At 37.4% G+C, this 13,198-nt stretch overlaps 4 protein-coding genes across 4 annotated transcripts; 3 read left to right on the top strand and 1 right to left on the bottom strand.

Moving 5' to 3' along the window:
• The first annotated feature begins 273 nt into the window (after positions 1-273).
• On the top strand, positions 274-5,186 carry Tsp_05871 (putative calcium-translocating P-type ATPase, PMCA-type). Its single transcript, XM_003380102.1, has 16 exons — positions 274-282; positions 361-391; positions 788-934; positions 1,100-1,288; positions 1,361-1,711; positions 1,788-1,922; positions 1,975-2,109; positions 2,185-2,387; positions 2,456-2,510; positions 2,655-3,150; positions 3,223-3,736; positions 3,809-4,015; positions 4,087-4,491; positions 4,573-4,680; positions 4,736-4,915; positions 4,983-5,186. Exons 1-16 carry the CDS (start codon positions 274-276, stop codon positions 5,184-5,186), a joined length of 3,369 nt encoding a protein of 1,122 aa, XP_003380150.1.
• Positions 5,187-6,313: 1,127 nt separating this feature from the next.
• Tsp_05872 (putative leucine Rich repeat-containing domain protein) lies at positions 6,314-9,949 on the top strand. Its single transcript, XM_003380101.1, has 6 exons — positions 6,314-7,359; positions 7,435-7,646; positions 8,092-8,220; positions 8,780-9,007; positions 9,092-9,330; positions 9,653-9,949. Exons 1-6 carry the CDS (start codon positions 6,314-6,316, stop codon positions 9,947-9,949), a joined length of 2,151 nt encoding a protein of 716 aa, XP_003380149.1.
• Positions 9,950-11,055: 1,106 nt separating this feature from the next.
• On the top strand, positions 11,056-11,361 carry Tsp_05873 (somatotropin). The gene has a single exon (XM_003380100.1). The coding sequence runs from the start codon at positions 11,056-11,058 to the stop codon at positions 11,359-11,361; it is 306 nt and encodes a 101-aa protein (XP_003380148.1).
• A 203-nt stretch (positions 11,362-11,564) lies between these two features.
• Tsp_05874 (conserved hypothetical protein) lies at positions 11,565-12,745 on the bottom strand. Its single transcript, XM_003380099.1, has 3 exons — positions 12,632-12,745; positions 11,843-11,929; positions 11,565-11,804 (listed from the first exon to the last, which is right to left on the bottom strand). The coding sequence occupies exons 1-3, from the start codon at positions 12,743-12,745 to the stop codon at positions 11,565-11,567; spliced, it is 441 nt and encodes a 146-aa protein (XP_003380147.1).
• Between the last annotated feature and the right edge of the window lie 453 nt (positions 12,746-13,198).

The following is a 13,198-nucleotide window of genomic DNA, read 5'->3' as shown; positions in this document are numbered from 1 at the left end:
TGATTCATATTTTTCATTTTTAATTATTTTCACATTTACACTGGAACATATTTGAATACATGCGTATGTATTTGTAGAGAGTTTTGTCTTGATTGTATAATTTTGAATAATTGTAATTGTATGAAATTGTGTTGTACGTAGAAAAAAACGAAGTGAGATTTCATTTTTGATCAATCTTATCTTTTCAGTATATAATATATTGAATTGTCAAAAGAACAACAACAGCAATAATAGTAATAATAATGATTGTTATATTATTTATAATTACGATAAATGCCCCTTGTATGTCTTTGTATGTATGCGCGGATGTTTGCATGTGTGGATGTAATTGTACTTCTGATTTTAAGCATTTAATTGCAGGTCAACACAAGTAGAGTCAAAAGTTCGTCGAGTTTATAATTTAAACTTATAAGAATGCGAAATAATTAAGCTTTTGCATATAATGATAATTGACTGTTCAGCAAATTTGCAAGTCGAGAAAGCTGCATTCAAAGATGAATAAACCGAACGCAGCTTGCAAAAATGTGAGATCAGAAATTAGAAGGCTTTGTCTAAGAGTATTCACGTGCAAAGTGTTTGTTCTTGAAATCTGCTTTCAAGAAGTTCGATTGATTCATTCAGTGAATATTGAAATTCACTTTCACGCTCAATGCTCCTCCTCTCATTTAGCGCTTGCTTTTCACCTAATAGTTAGTTAGTTAACTTTTCAATCTTTTGACCAATTTGATCAGCTGATATGGCAATTTTAAAATGAAATTTATTTTAATTTATTATATTTTTTTTGTAGTAAAAATGGCGGAAAACAACGACTGTAGTGTAGAAGAGCTTGTGGAATTGATGGAAAAACGGGGATTGGAAGGCGTGCACGAGATCAACTCTCGATACGGTGGTGTCGACAAGCTTTGCATGCGCTTAAGAACATCGATTAATGACGGTATGGTTTGTTTGTTTTTTGTTTTTTCTTCACTTTAAAAAAATTAAGTTAAATGTTTTTTTAAATTATATATTCAAAGAAAGAAATCATTTGCGTAGATTAAATGGGAAAGTTGATTTGTTTCATTTATTTCTGTTTTTTTTTGAAATTCTATTCCAATTCAAGGTCTATGCGATGTATTGAATATTGAAGCACGCCGTCGACATTATGGAAGTAATTATATTCCGCCAAAGCCGCCAAAATCATTCTTCAGACATGCTTGGGAAGCGATGCAAGATATGACGTTGTTGATACTTATTGTTGCGGCCGTAGTTTCACTTGGATTGTCATTTTATCCAAATGCAGAAACGAATGGTACATTTAATTATGATTTTTTTATTTCTATTAAACAATATATATATATATGCATGCAATAAATGAATTTAGAAAATGACAAAAAAGCTGAATGGATTGAAGGTTCGGCAATATTTTTTGCCGTGCTTGTTGTGGTGCTTGTCACGGCTGGTAATAATTACACCAAAGACAAACAGTTTCGTGGTTTGCAGTCGAACATTGAAAAAGAGCAAAAGTTTACCGTTGTCAGGGGAGGAATAACGCAGCAGATTCTTGTTCGTGACATTGTTGTCGGTGATATTTGTATGGTGAAATATGGTGATCTGATACCGGCTGATGGTATTGTTCTCCAATGCAATGATTTGAAATTGGACGAATCCGCATTGACCGGTGAATCGGATCTAATTCGAAAAGGGCCAGATCTAGATTTGATGGTTCTATCTGGTAAATGCTATTATATATTTATATATATATATATTTTTTTTACTTATAAAATTTTCACTTATTCACACTTCAACAGGTACACATGTTATGGAAGGCAGTGGTCGGATTGTAGTAACAGCGGTTGGTTTGAATTCACAGAGTGGAATTATCATGAAATTGCTCGGTACAGCACAAAATGAAAAAAGTGAAATAGAAGAAAATCATCATCCCAGTATGTGATATATGATGTCAATTTATTTGTTTATTGTGTATTCAAATTTCAGTCGAAATGGACAATGTTGACTGTAAAACATCGAAAGGAAAATTGAAACAAAGCAACAAAACCAGGCAGAACAATACTGAAAAATCCGTTCTACAAGCCAAACTTACTCGACTTTCCAAGCAAATTGGTGTAGCCGGTTAGTGAATTTAAAAAAAAATTAATAAATTCAAACAAACAATAGAAAAACGTTTATTAAAATTCATTTATTCAGGTACTTTCGTCGCGTTGCTCACTATTGCAGTTCTTGTTATTCGTCATTCGGTTGAAAAATTTGTATTCGAAAAGCGGGAATTTGTCGTCGACGATATACACGACTATGTGCAGTTTGTCATCATTGGCATCACTGTTTTAGTCATAGCCGTACCAGAAGGTCTTCCGTTGGCAGTGACGTTGTCGTTGGCATATTCAGTCAAGGTAACATGTAAATTCAAAGTATTCAGTTGATCATCATCATCATCATCATCATAATTCAAATTTTCTAGAAAATGATGAAAGATAATAATTTGGTTCGTCATTTGTATGCTTGTGAAACGATGGGTAATGCAACTGCCATCTGCTCAGATAAGACGGGCACGTTGACCACAAATTCGATGACTGTTGTTCAGTGTTATATAAAAGGCAATTAATGGAAAAAAAACCGATTATTTTTCATTCTATTTTCGTTATTCGATTTTTGTTCAGGTGAATTTTGCAAAACTATACCCGACTGGGATTGGATACCGGAACGCATCAGACAATTGTTGTTGTATTGCATCAGCGTGAACAGCAGCTATTCATCTCAGACCGTCGCTTGTGGACCAGCACAAGGATACGGTACCAAACGCAAACAGTTGGGCAATAAAACTGAATGCGCTTTGTTGGGCTTTTTGCTCGATCTCGGCCAAAATTACGAATCTGTTCGCCAACAAATTACCGAAGAATCTCTGGTCAAAGTTTACACGTTCAATTCGGTGCGCAAGTCCATGTCCACCGTGGTCAAGCTCCAAGATTCCACTCGCACTGGTTACAGGCTTTTTTCCAAAGGCGCTTCGGAGGTGCTTTTGAAAAAATGCAAATTCATCTTGAATCAACAAGCTGAACCGGTGGAAATATCCGAGAAGATGTTGAAATTTTTGCTCAAAGATGTGGTCGAATCGATGGCCAGCAATGGTCTACGGACAATTTGTTTAGCGTACAAGTAGTATATTTGTAAAATTTTACATCTCCATCATTCTGCATATTTGCACGTATATTTGTTTTATTGGTGTAGAGATTTTATTTTGCACGAATCGACAAATGTGAATGATGAAATTTATTCGGATACAATTGATTGGGATGACGAGGCTAGCGTGTTGTGCAATTTGACTTGTATCGCTTTGGTCGGCATTCAAGATCCCGTACGACCCGAAGTGCCAGCAGCGATAAGGAATTGTCAAAAAGCTGGTATCACCGTTCGCATGGTCACTGGCGACAATTTGAACACCGCCCGGTCCATAGCTCTACAATGCGGAATCATCGACCCTGGGGGTGATTTTCTGGTTCTCGAAGGGCCGACGTTCAACCAACGTATTCGCGATGAAAATGGCCAAGTACAACAAGCCCTATTGGACAAAATATGGCCAAATTTGCGTGTTCTGGCACGCAGCTCACCGACCGACAAGTACATCCTGGTCAAGGGTATAATTGAAAGTAAGTTGTCGAAAAATCGTGAAGTTGTCGCCGTCACCGGTGACGGTACCAACGACGGTCCAGCGTTGCGCAAAGCTGACGTCGGCTTTGCCATGGTAAGTGAAGACAATTTGAATTATGTAAATTTGTTTTGTGTTGTTTTAAAATCTTTCCCACTTTTCAAACAGGGCATTGCTGGAACCGATGTTGCCAAAGAAGCGTCGGATATTATTTTAACTGACGACAATTTTATCAGCATTGTCAAAGCGGTCATGTGGGGTCGTAATGTGTACGATTCGATATCGAAATTTCTTCAATTTCAATTGACTGTCAATTTGGTTGCCGTGATGGTCGCTTTTGTTGGAGCATGTTCAATTGAAGATAGTCCATTAAAAGTAGCATTATTATGCTTATTAATATATTTTTTCCAAATAATTACTATTGTGTCGTTTTTTTTGCTATTCAGGCAATACAAATGCTTTGGGTAAATTTGATTATGGACAGTTTGGCTGCTTTGGCTTTGGCAACGGAAACGCCCACGGATGATTTGCTGAATCGCAAGCCGTACGGTCGCAAGAAGCCGATCATAACGCGTAGAATGATGAAAAATATTCTTGGTCATGGACTGTACCAGTTGACGGTGGTTTTCGTTTTGCTCTTTTTGGGCAGTGACTTTTTCGACATCGACAGCGGCATTGGCAAACGTGGTGAACCTACTCAGCATTTTACCATAATTTTCAATACATTTGTTCTCATGACCATGTTCAACATGTTCAATTCGCGAAAAATTCACGACGAACGCAACATTTTCGATCGTGTTGGAAAAAATCCCCTCTTCTCAATTATATGGATATCATGCGTTGTTTTGCAAGTGCTTGGACTTTTTTTTGTTTCGTTTTTTTAAATTTCATCTTTTATAATTCATTTCATTATTTTTGTTCATAATTTTCAGATTATCATTGTTGAATTTGGCGGTTACGCACTTTCTACCGTATCTTTGACACTTGTTCAATGGCTCTGGTGTTTGTTTCTTGGTATTAGCGTGCTTCTCTGGGGCCAGGTATTATTATTTTTTTTATTTGCATTTCAATTAAAATGCAATTTTTCTCGTTCAGCTTATCATTTCCATACCATCTTGGTCGATTCCGAGAAAATTGGAACTCGGCCGTGGTGATGTACAAGAGATTCCTTTGGCTGGCTTTCAACCAATCGAACCGGACATTTTATCTTCACCATGTGTCGATCGATCACCTACTGGTCTTTGGCAGTGGAGCGTTTCACGCATTCAGACAAAAGTGGGTCTCTATTATCTTCAAACTAATTTGCATATATTTTTTTCGACGATATTTTTATCTACATCAGATTCGTGTGATTGATGCTTTTCGTGATGGAATTGATCCCAATCGAACGACCAAATCGACGAACACTTTTCTTCGACGTTCCATTCACAAGTTGCAATCGTTGCACGGTTCAAGTAGCACCAGACCAGCCGGCGACAACGATCAAATTACCACCACCGACGGTTTGGAAAAGCCGATCGCAATGCCAATGCCAATGCAGCAATGAAATCCAACCACTTGACAAGCTTTTTTTGTTCATCGCTTGTTCACTAGCTCGCTCGCTTGCTTGCTTGCTGTTTTTATTTTTTTGTTTTTTTAGAAACTCGTCCGATATGGAATAAATTATATTTCATAATTTTGTTTGTTTGGAAGATTTTTAGAAAAGCAAAAAAACAAAAACTAAATTTACTGTGCAGTAGGAGAGATTGGAGAAGATGAATTATTTTTGGAGCGAAGCAATTTTCCATCCAACGACCAAAATAATTCACTCCTAGCATAGCAGTAGTAGTGGAAACATTTGAACAATGATGTAAGTTATTTTTTAACGATATATTGAATAACTTTTTCTTTTAAATTAATCAATTAATTATTTATTTATTTTAGTATATTTTTTTTGTTTTATCAATGACAGATTGTTCAATTTGTGCAGCAAAAGAAAGAGAGAGAGAGAGAGAGTATCATATGTCGAATTGATCAAGTTACAAATTGTGATTGTTTAATTGATCAACAGCAACTCTGGACGTTGGTGAAAGTACTTGTTTCAAAGCAGCATTGCAATTTGGACCCGTGTTAGTTGGCGGGATGTTTCGAATTGCAATTCAATTGTTCGGTAATTCTTTCAATCTGCTCAAAAATTGGTTTCAACTTTCCAAACTGAACTTGACAAATATGATATGATATGATATGATATGATATTTGTTTATTTCTTTTTAATTTTAATTTTTCCTTTGTTGTTAGTAATGTAATTTTGTGATCATTCATTCCATTTTTGCAAATATTATTAGTTGCAGAACAAAAATTATTATTATTATTATTCAGAGAAGTGAGTTGATATTGCATAGGCAGGCAGGCGTGGCAGAATGCTTTGCTTAATCGATTCAGTTCCAGTTTTTCAGTTGAAGTTCAACTGAACACAGCAAAGCGGTCTTTTCATCAAATACAAACAAACGCTCGTGATCAGTTAGAAGCTGGGGGGCGGCAACAATACCTGCAAGCACATTCATCATTTTTCCCCTGCCAATCTTGCTTTATCATCGTCATTGTCGTTTTATTCATTCACTTTATTCATCATCTGATCAACTGGACCAGTGGTTGGGATTTTTCTTCTCTCGGCTCAACTGCAACTTTGCAGCGATGTTGGAACGAAACAAATTGCTTTATTTTCCATTGTTTACGTTATTAAGCTGGAATTTCAGCTTCACCTCTGGCCAATGTCCACCGGTTAAAGAGCCCTGCGTCTGTACATCCAGCATGCACGAACCGGTCAGTATCAGTTGCAACAATGCCGGTTCGTTGGTCGACGTGATACAAGCCATATCCGGCGCCAGGAATGTCCAAATCGACAGCTTGTTCATAACGAACACACCCATAGGAAATTTGCCGCCGTTGGCTTTTCAGCAGTTCGTCGTTGTACGGTTGATTTTGAACCGAAATTCCATCATGGATATCGACCCTCTGGCTTTCGACGGACCGTTGCTCGACTCTTTGGTCGATTTGGATTTGCGCTTCAACCGTTTGGACAAAGTGCCCGGCCATGGGGTCGGTCGACTTCGACGCCTGCACAAGCTCAATCTTGCCCACAACAGCATCGGCTCGTTGGCGAGCAGACCGTTCGCGTCTTACGCGTCGGTCGACTATTTGCAACGTTTGGATTTGTCCAACAACTTGCTGTTGGATATTGACGACGGCGCGTTCGACGGTCTGCGAAATTTGCAAGAGCTCAGTTTGGAAGCGAACGGCCTGAGTGCCGTGCCGACGACCCCGTTGAGTCACCTGCGCGCCAAATTGACCAATTTGAATTTCGGTTCCAACCGTATCAATACCATTGGCAAGGGTTCGTTGAATTTTCCCCAACTCACATCGCTCAGTTTGGAATACAACGGCCTGGCCGATTTCCACTCGGACGCGCTTGCCGGTTTGACTGAGCTCAATTATTTGTACTTGACCGGCAATCATTTCACCCAATGGCACCCGGATATTTACAAGCACGTCGGCAATTTGCGTGTATTGGCCGTCGGCGAGATGGCGATCAGTCGACTACCTGTCGACGCGTTCAAGCACATCACTGGCCTGATACGGCTCGAAATGTCCGAAGCTGCAATCGACACCATTGAACAAGGCGCTTTCCAACGTACTCCAAATATCCAAGCGATTGTACTGAACAAAAATCTACTCTCCAAGTATGAAACAGTCGATGTAGATTTTTTTTAGTTTGAAGAATTAATTAATAATTTGAATATATTTTTTTTCTGCAGAATTCGAGTAGATCTGTTTCGAGGCTTGCAAGCGTTGAGTGCAATTGATTTGTCGAATAATCGTTTGACAAGTGTCGACGACCGGGCTTTTGCCGGCTTGACGGCATTGCGAAATCTCGACTTGAGTGGAAATGAGCTGAAACGACTCGAACCGGCCACTTTCAACGGTACTTTTCAACGAACCCACGATGCTCGTGTTCTCTACTTGTGCAGTAAGTTAAATATTCCAACACTAATCAATTTAATAATTGATTCTCGCTCGATTTGTATGCAAATTATAGTCTGATAAGGATGAATTTGCATAAAGAACGTTATTCGAAAGCGCTTATAAATGTGCTATTTTGACTTTTTCTTTCTAATTTGATCGATAATAATGGCAAATGATTGAGCTGAAAGTGACTTTTCTTGAAATTTTGTTTGGAAATTATTTTTCCATATCGATAATTGGAAATGATCCATTTCGTGGCTTTTTCAATTGGGTATAGAAAAATTTTCAAACGATTCTATTCTACAGCTAGCTAATCTATTCGACAAATATGCTTGTTAATTCCAGTAGATGAGGTTGAATGAATGGACTATTGGACGTGGAAAAATAGCTGAATTCCTCAACTGATTGCTTTGCTCACGTTGTGGAAACAAACAGATTAACTTGTCTAGAATTTGTTTATTTGCCCAATGACAGCAACGTTGTCCTGCTTTGCTATGCCTCTTCCCCCTTCCATTACTTTCTATCTGCATCCGTAGTTTGCTTATTGGAACCTGCTTGTTGCGTTGCAAGCGGTGGTGGTATGTTTTCTGTTTTCTTTTCTTCAAAACTTGATTCATTCATGATGATGATAAATTTTCATTTCCAATTTCTTTCACCGACAAAATTTTTAAAATTTCAATAAATGCTAATGGAGAAAAAAAATAATAATAATCTTTAGATATATTTCGATTATTTGCTTTTTTATCAGTTTGCTTATTTATTCCTGAAAATATTTCCATTAGTATTGAAGCGATACTGGTAAAGCGATAGCGATTTTAATCCGATAAATTATTTATTTAATTTCGGTTTCAAGAATAATTTTCAATTTCGCTTCATTTGAAGGATAGTTTTTCCGTGTAGGCTGCTGATGAATCATCAGTCGTGTTTATTTATTTGCTTTCAAATAATTCTTTGTGTAAACTCAACAGTGAAACTGAACATCCATCCTACTACATCTGTTGATTATATATTTATTTTCCCCTGTAAAAGCTTGTCTTATTAAAAATAGGCATAGGCCCTGCGGATTTTTTTTACATTTTAATTCTAATTACATTGATTTTATTCATATTGAATTTGATCAATTAAAATTTGTAACAGATAATCCATGGGTGTGTACAGAAGAATTGGAATGGCTTCGACGGTGGTTGCGAACCAATCGTGACATCATCATCGACAAGCCGGAATGTTTGTCAGTATGCAGTGCTCCAGAACAGCTTCGCAACTGGCCATTGCGTAATGATGATTTCGAAGTGACCGCTTTGCCAATATTGCCCGACACCAGTGCCAATCCGTTTCCCTTTTCCACAGCAGGATGGATTATACTTGGTAAAATTTATTTTTTATTATTATTATCAATTATTAAAAAAACATTTTTGTTTGTTTGTTTGTTTGTTTTAATTTTTCTTTTAGCAATAATTCTCGCCATTTTGTTGACAACAATTGGTTTACTTGCATTGGTGAGATATTTCGTTTCGCAGAAACATAAAAGACAAAAAGAAGAAGCCGAAGAACAACGCGTACTGAGCTCAGCTGCCAGTGGATACCAGGTCGGGTCGGCCGCCGGCTCAGCTTATCCAGGCTCAGTGTTGGATTTGAACTTGCCTCCAGTGAATCCTAACGTACCGATCGATGATCGACAACAACGTTTTGTTTATTAATTAATTAATTAATTAATGCTTAGGAAAGAAAATAAACAAACAAAACAGTCAAGTGCATCTTTTCTTTTTATAATATAATTTTATTCATCATTATTAGTATTTTTTTTTGAAAAACTAAGCATTTAGGTGTAGGTAGGCTTGTTGTTTGCTTTTGTTTTGTTTTGTTTTGTTTTTTCTAATTTTTTCACCAGTTGTTGTTGTTCACCCAAGTTCAGTAAACACGCAAAGTTCAACAACGTATGCTTTCAGTTGCTTTGATAAACGCGTTTCAGCGCTCTTGGAACCGTTCCAGTGATCATCTGAAGTACACTAGAAGCCGGCTGTCGGTACGGGGATCTCGGGTCGTACGAACGTTGAATACTTTCCGCCAGCTCTGAATCTTCCGGATCCATGGTGGGTGGCAAAAATCCCGCCGAATTTTCACCGCCAGCAATTTCCGGCGGTGGATTCAAAAACCGCACCGGCCAAGCTCGTAGCTGAGGCGGTTCAGAGCATACGGCCGGACAGTCGGGCCGGTCAACCACCACGTCAATGTGTTCACGAAGCCAACGACGGAACCAATCCAACTGTACGTCACATTTCCAATAGTTGCCTGAAAGTCAAAATCTGAAATTTTACAAACCAACAATGGTGAAAAGAGAGGGAAAAAATGAATGATTATTATTTATGAATCCATTTTTTGTTTTGCTTTTCGAAATTTCGGCAATCAAAATTACCGCACAAGTAGATCACATTGTGGTCGACCAATTCTGGATTGAAGGAAAATTCGAACGTGTTCGGCTGCAATGTTTGCAATGAATTGTAACTCAAATCCAAATGTCTGAGCGATTTCAAAGACGAGAAGGCGAAATTGGCAACACTTTGCAACCGATTGCGACTCAAATCTATACTATAGACGTGATCCAAGCCGGCAAATGTGTTCTGATCAATCCTGAAGCAATCAATTATTACTATTATTATTGTTAAAGTAAGCAAAACTATTTTATTCATTTCTTCCATTCAACAATTGCTACTGTGAAAGTTGTGAAAAATATATTCTACACATTTATGTATGCTTTTGTAAATGATTTTCAAGTTTAATTTGATTAATTTCAAAATTGGCAAACTCGATGATGCAAAGCTTACGTTTTCAGGCGATTGTTGGCAAGTATAATTGCACGCAGGTTCGGGGTCAGTTGAAATACGCCAGTTTCGATGGTTTCCAATATTCCATTTGTCATTTCTAATCGGATCAAATTTTTCAAACATCGCAACGCTTGGGCAGGCAGTTGGACAATAGCTGTGGCGCCGATGGACAAATAGTTCAGGTCGTAAATTGGGCAGAAAGCTTCGGCTTCGAAACTGTGCAGACGTGTGCCGGATATGTACAGGTGAAGCAGATGTGGCAGGCCGGTGAAGCCGTGAGCACCGAGTTCGTCAATTGGATTGTTCTCCAAGCTCAACGACCGAAGCTGCGGTAAATCGAACGAATACGGCTTCAACGAGCTGATCTGATTGGACGCCAAATTCAAATTGTTCAACGTTGCTCGATGTCGACTCAGGCATTGGTATGGAATTTCAGTGAGGTTGTTGTTTTCCAAGCTGAGCTGTTCGAGTTGGTCGAGTGCGGCCGTTGCCAACGCGGCAAAATTGGTCATCGAATTTCCCGCCAAATTTAAACTGTGAATACGATTTCGACTCAAAAATCCCACAAACGTATCCATCGGAAGTTGAACAATGCGATTGTTGGACAAGCGCAAGCGTCTCAGTTGGCGCAGCTTGGCCAGAGCGTTGGTCGGTACCGATTCGAGTTCGTTGTCGCTCAAGTCCAACGAGATCAAAGTTTCCAAGAGGGTGTGGTCGAACGTTGATGGATGCAAAGTTTTCAAGCCGGCACGACGAATCGCCAGCTCGGTGATATCCAAACCATCGAAAGCGTGGGCTGGCATGTTGATCGCGCGTATGCCGACGATGTGCACACTTTGCAGTGGAAAATTGGAACCACGCATCACGGCCAAAGCGGTCAACACGTCCGAAAGTTGACCAGCTTGATTGCAAGTTACTGATATCGGTCGGGTTGCATTTTTCAAACTCTCTTCGTTGATTTGGTCATGTTGGATGCAAAAACAAGGCGTCCTTATTGGGCATTCTTCATCAGTCGAATATGTTGTCAGTGGCTGGCTTTTTTCAACAGACAAACACAAAAGCACAAAACAATAAATTAAATTGTTATCCATTAACAAAGTTTAAAAAAAAGGATAATAATAACCGGTGAATAGTGGGCCACAATTCAAATGGCCGATGCTGTCGGTGCTGCTGGTTTGCCAGCCAAGCAGGCCAGGCATCAATGTTTGCATTTGCCATTTGCCTGGATGTCCATTTGTCATGTCTGGATTGTGTTTTATTTGAAAGCCGAACAACGAACCACACCAACAGCGGACAACACCCTCTTCAAATTGGCCTGTTTGAAAAAGGATCATTTTAGACTGAAAAGTGAGTTCATTATTCGGGTAAATCAAATAACTGAGCCTGGTTTTCTGTATTGACGCTGTACTTCTTGTCTCGTATGTTGAAATAAGTGTTGTTCACCAGAAAGGAAAATGTAAAATAACTGAGAACAAAATTTAAAAGCGAAACTTTATTCCACAAGTGAATAAATAAATGAACAATAAACATACTACTACTAATAATAAGTAATAACAATCCAATCTGTTTGATCATTTCACTTTCGATCTTGTTGACTAAATTTAATTTTCTCACAAAAAAAACCATCCAAAAAAGTAAGTTGAAAAATCAAACACTGCATGCACCATTTAAACAGATTATACATAATTCGTTACATTGCTGGAAATTTTAAAGAAAACTGTTACTCATCATACTTGAATACTGCTAAATCAGTATCACTTCTGTAATATTACTATTTTTGCCAATTAATTAATTAATTATACAAAACGAGAAATCATTTTAGTTTTTGAGTTCAAAAATTAAACAATTGTACTTGACTTTTTATTTACAGTATATTCTTAAAAGTGCCTACTTATTTGTATTGTACATTTTTATTCATTTATTTAATTAAAAAAACATATTAATTTGTGCAAAGCAATAAATTTAATAAATTTAACAATAATAAAATTTTTTTCACAATTGTTTTATTAATTTTACAATTTGCAATATTAAATTAATGCGTCAGAAATGTTCCATTCTTCCAGTTCAGATGCATATAATTAAAAATGTTGATATTTTGCATAAAAATATTATTGCACAGTAAATTTTTTTATAAATTAGGTGACATTCAAATGCATTATTGAAAAACACTATGAAAATCATTTTCCAATACAGTACAATGTAAATAAGTTTTCTTGTCAAAAAGTATTTCCCGCTTTTCTGTTTTGCATTTCGTTTGTATTTCACCCACTCGTTGCAGCATCCCGTTGTTGTTGATTTCTCAGAATGGTTTGAAAATGGAAACTTTTGTAAGTATTAATTTTGAAAGTTTAAAATTCAAATCGTTGATCAAATTTGTCAGTAAAAAATGGTGCTTCTTTTGTTCGTGGTTGTTTATTTTTCTCATCGAGCAACAGAACGGTTAATTTCAAGTCAACATAAAACACATTCATTTGTTACAATATCGATGATTGATCAATATTTAGCTTCATTGACGAAAGTTGTTGGTCTTTCTAATGAGAATGCTTGTTTGTTTGTTTTTTATTTTGCTTTCTTCACCAGTACATTGTTTTCAATGGACACACGGTGGGTTTTGTGCAAATTTTATTTGCTCATATACTTTTATTAATATTTGTGTTTTTTCTTCTGTTAATTTTCAATTTAACTATTGAGGGCAAGCAGTGACGGTCGAAGTTTCGCATTGATTCGAGTATTC

Source organism: Trichinella spiralis (genome assembly GCF_000181795.1).
Source record: "Trichinella spiralis strain ISS 195 chromosome Unknown Scfld2, whole genome shotgun sequence".
NCBI classification, from domain to species: domain Eukaryota; kingdom Metazoa; phylum Nematoda; class Enoplea; order Trichinellida; family Trichinellidae; genus Trichinella; species Trichinella spiralis.
This window is presented reverse-complemented; position numbering and strand designations above follow the sequence as displayed.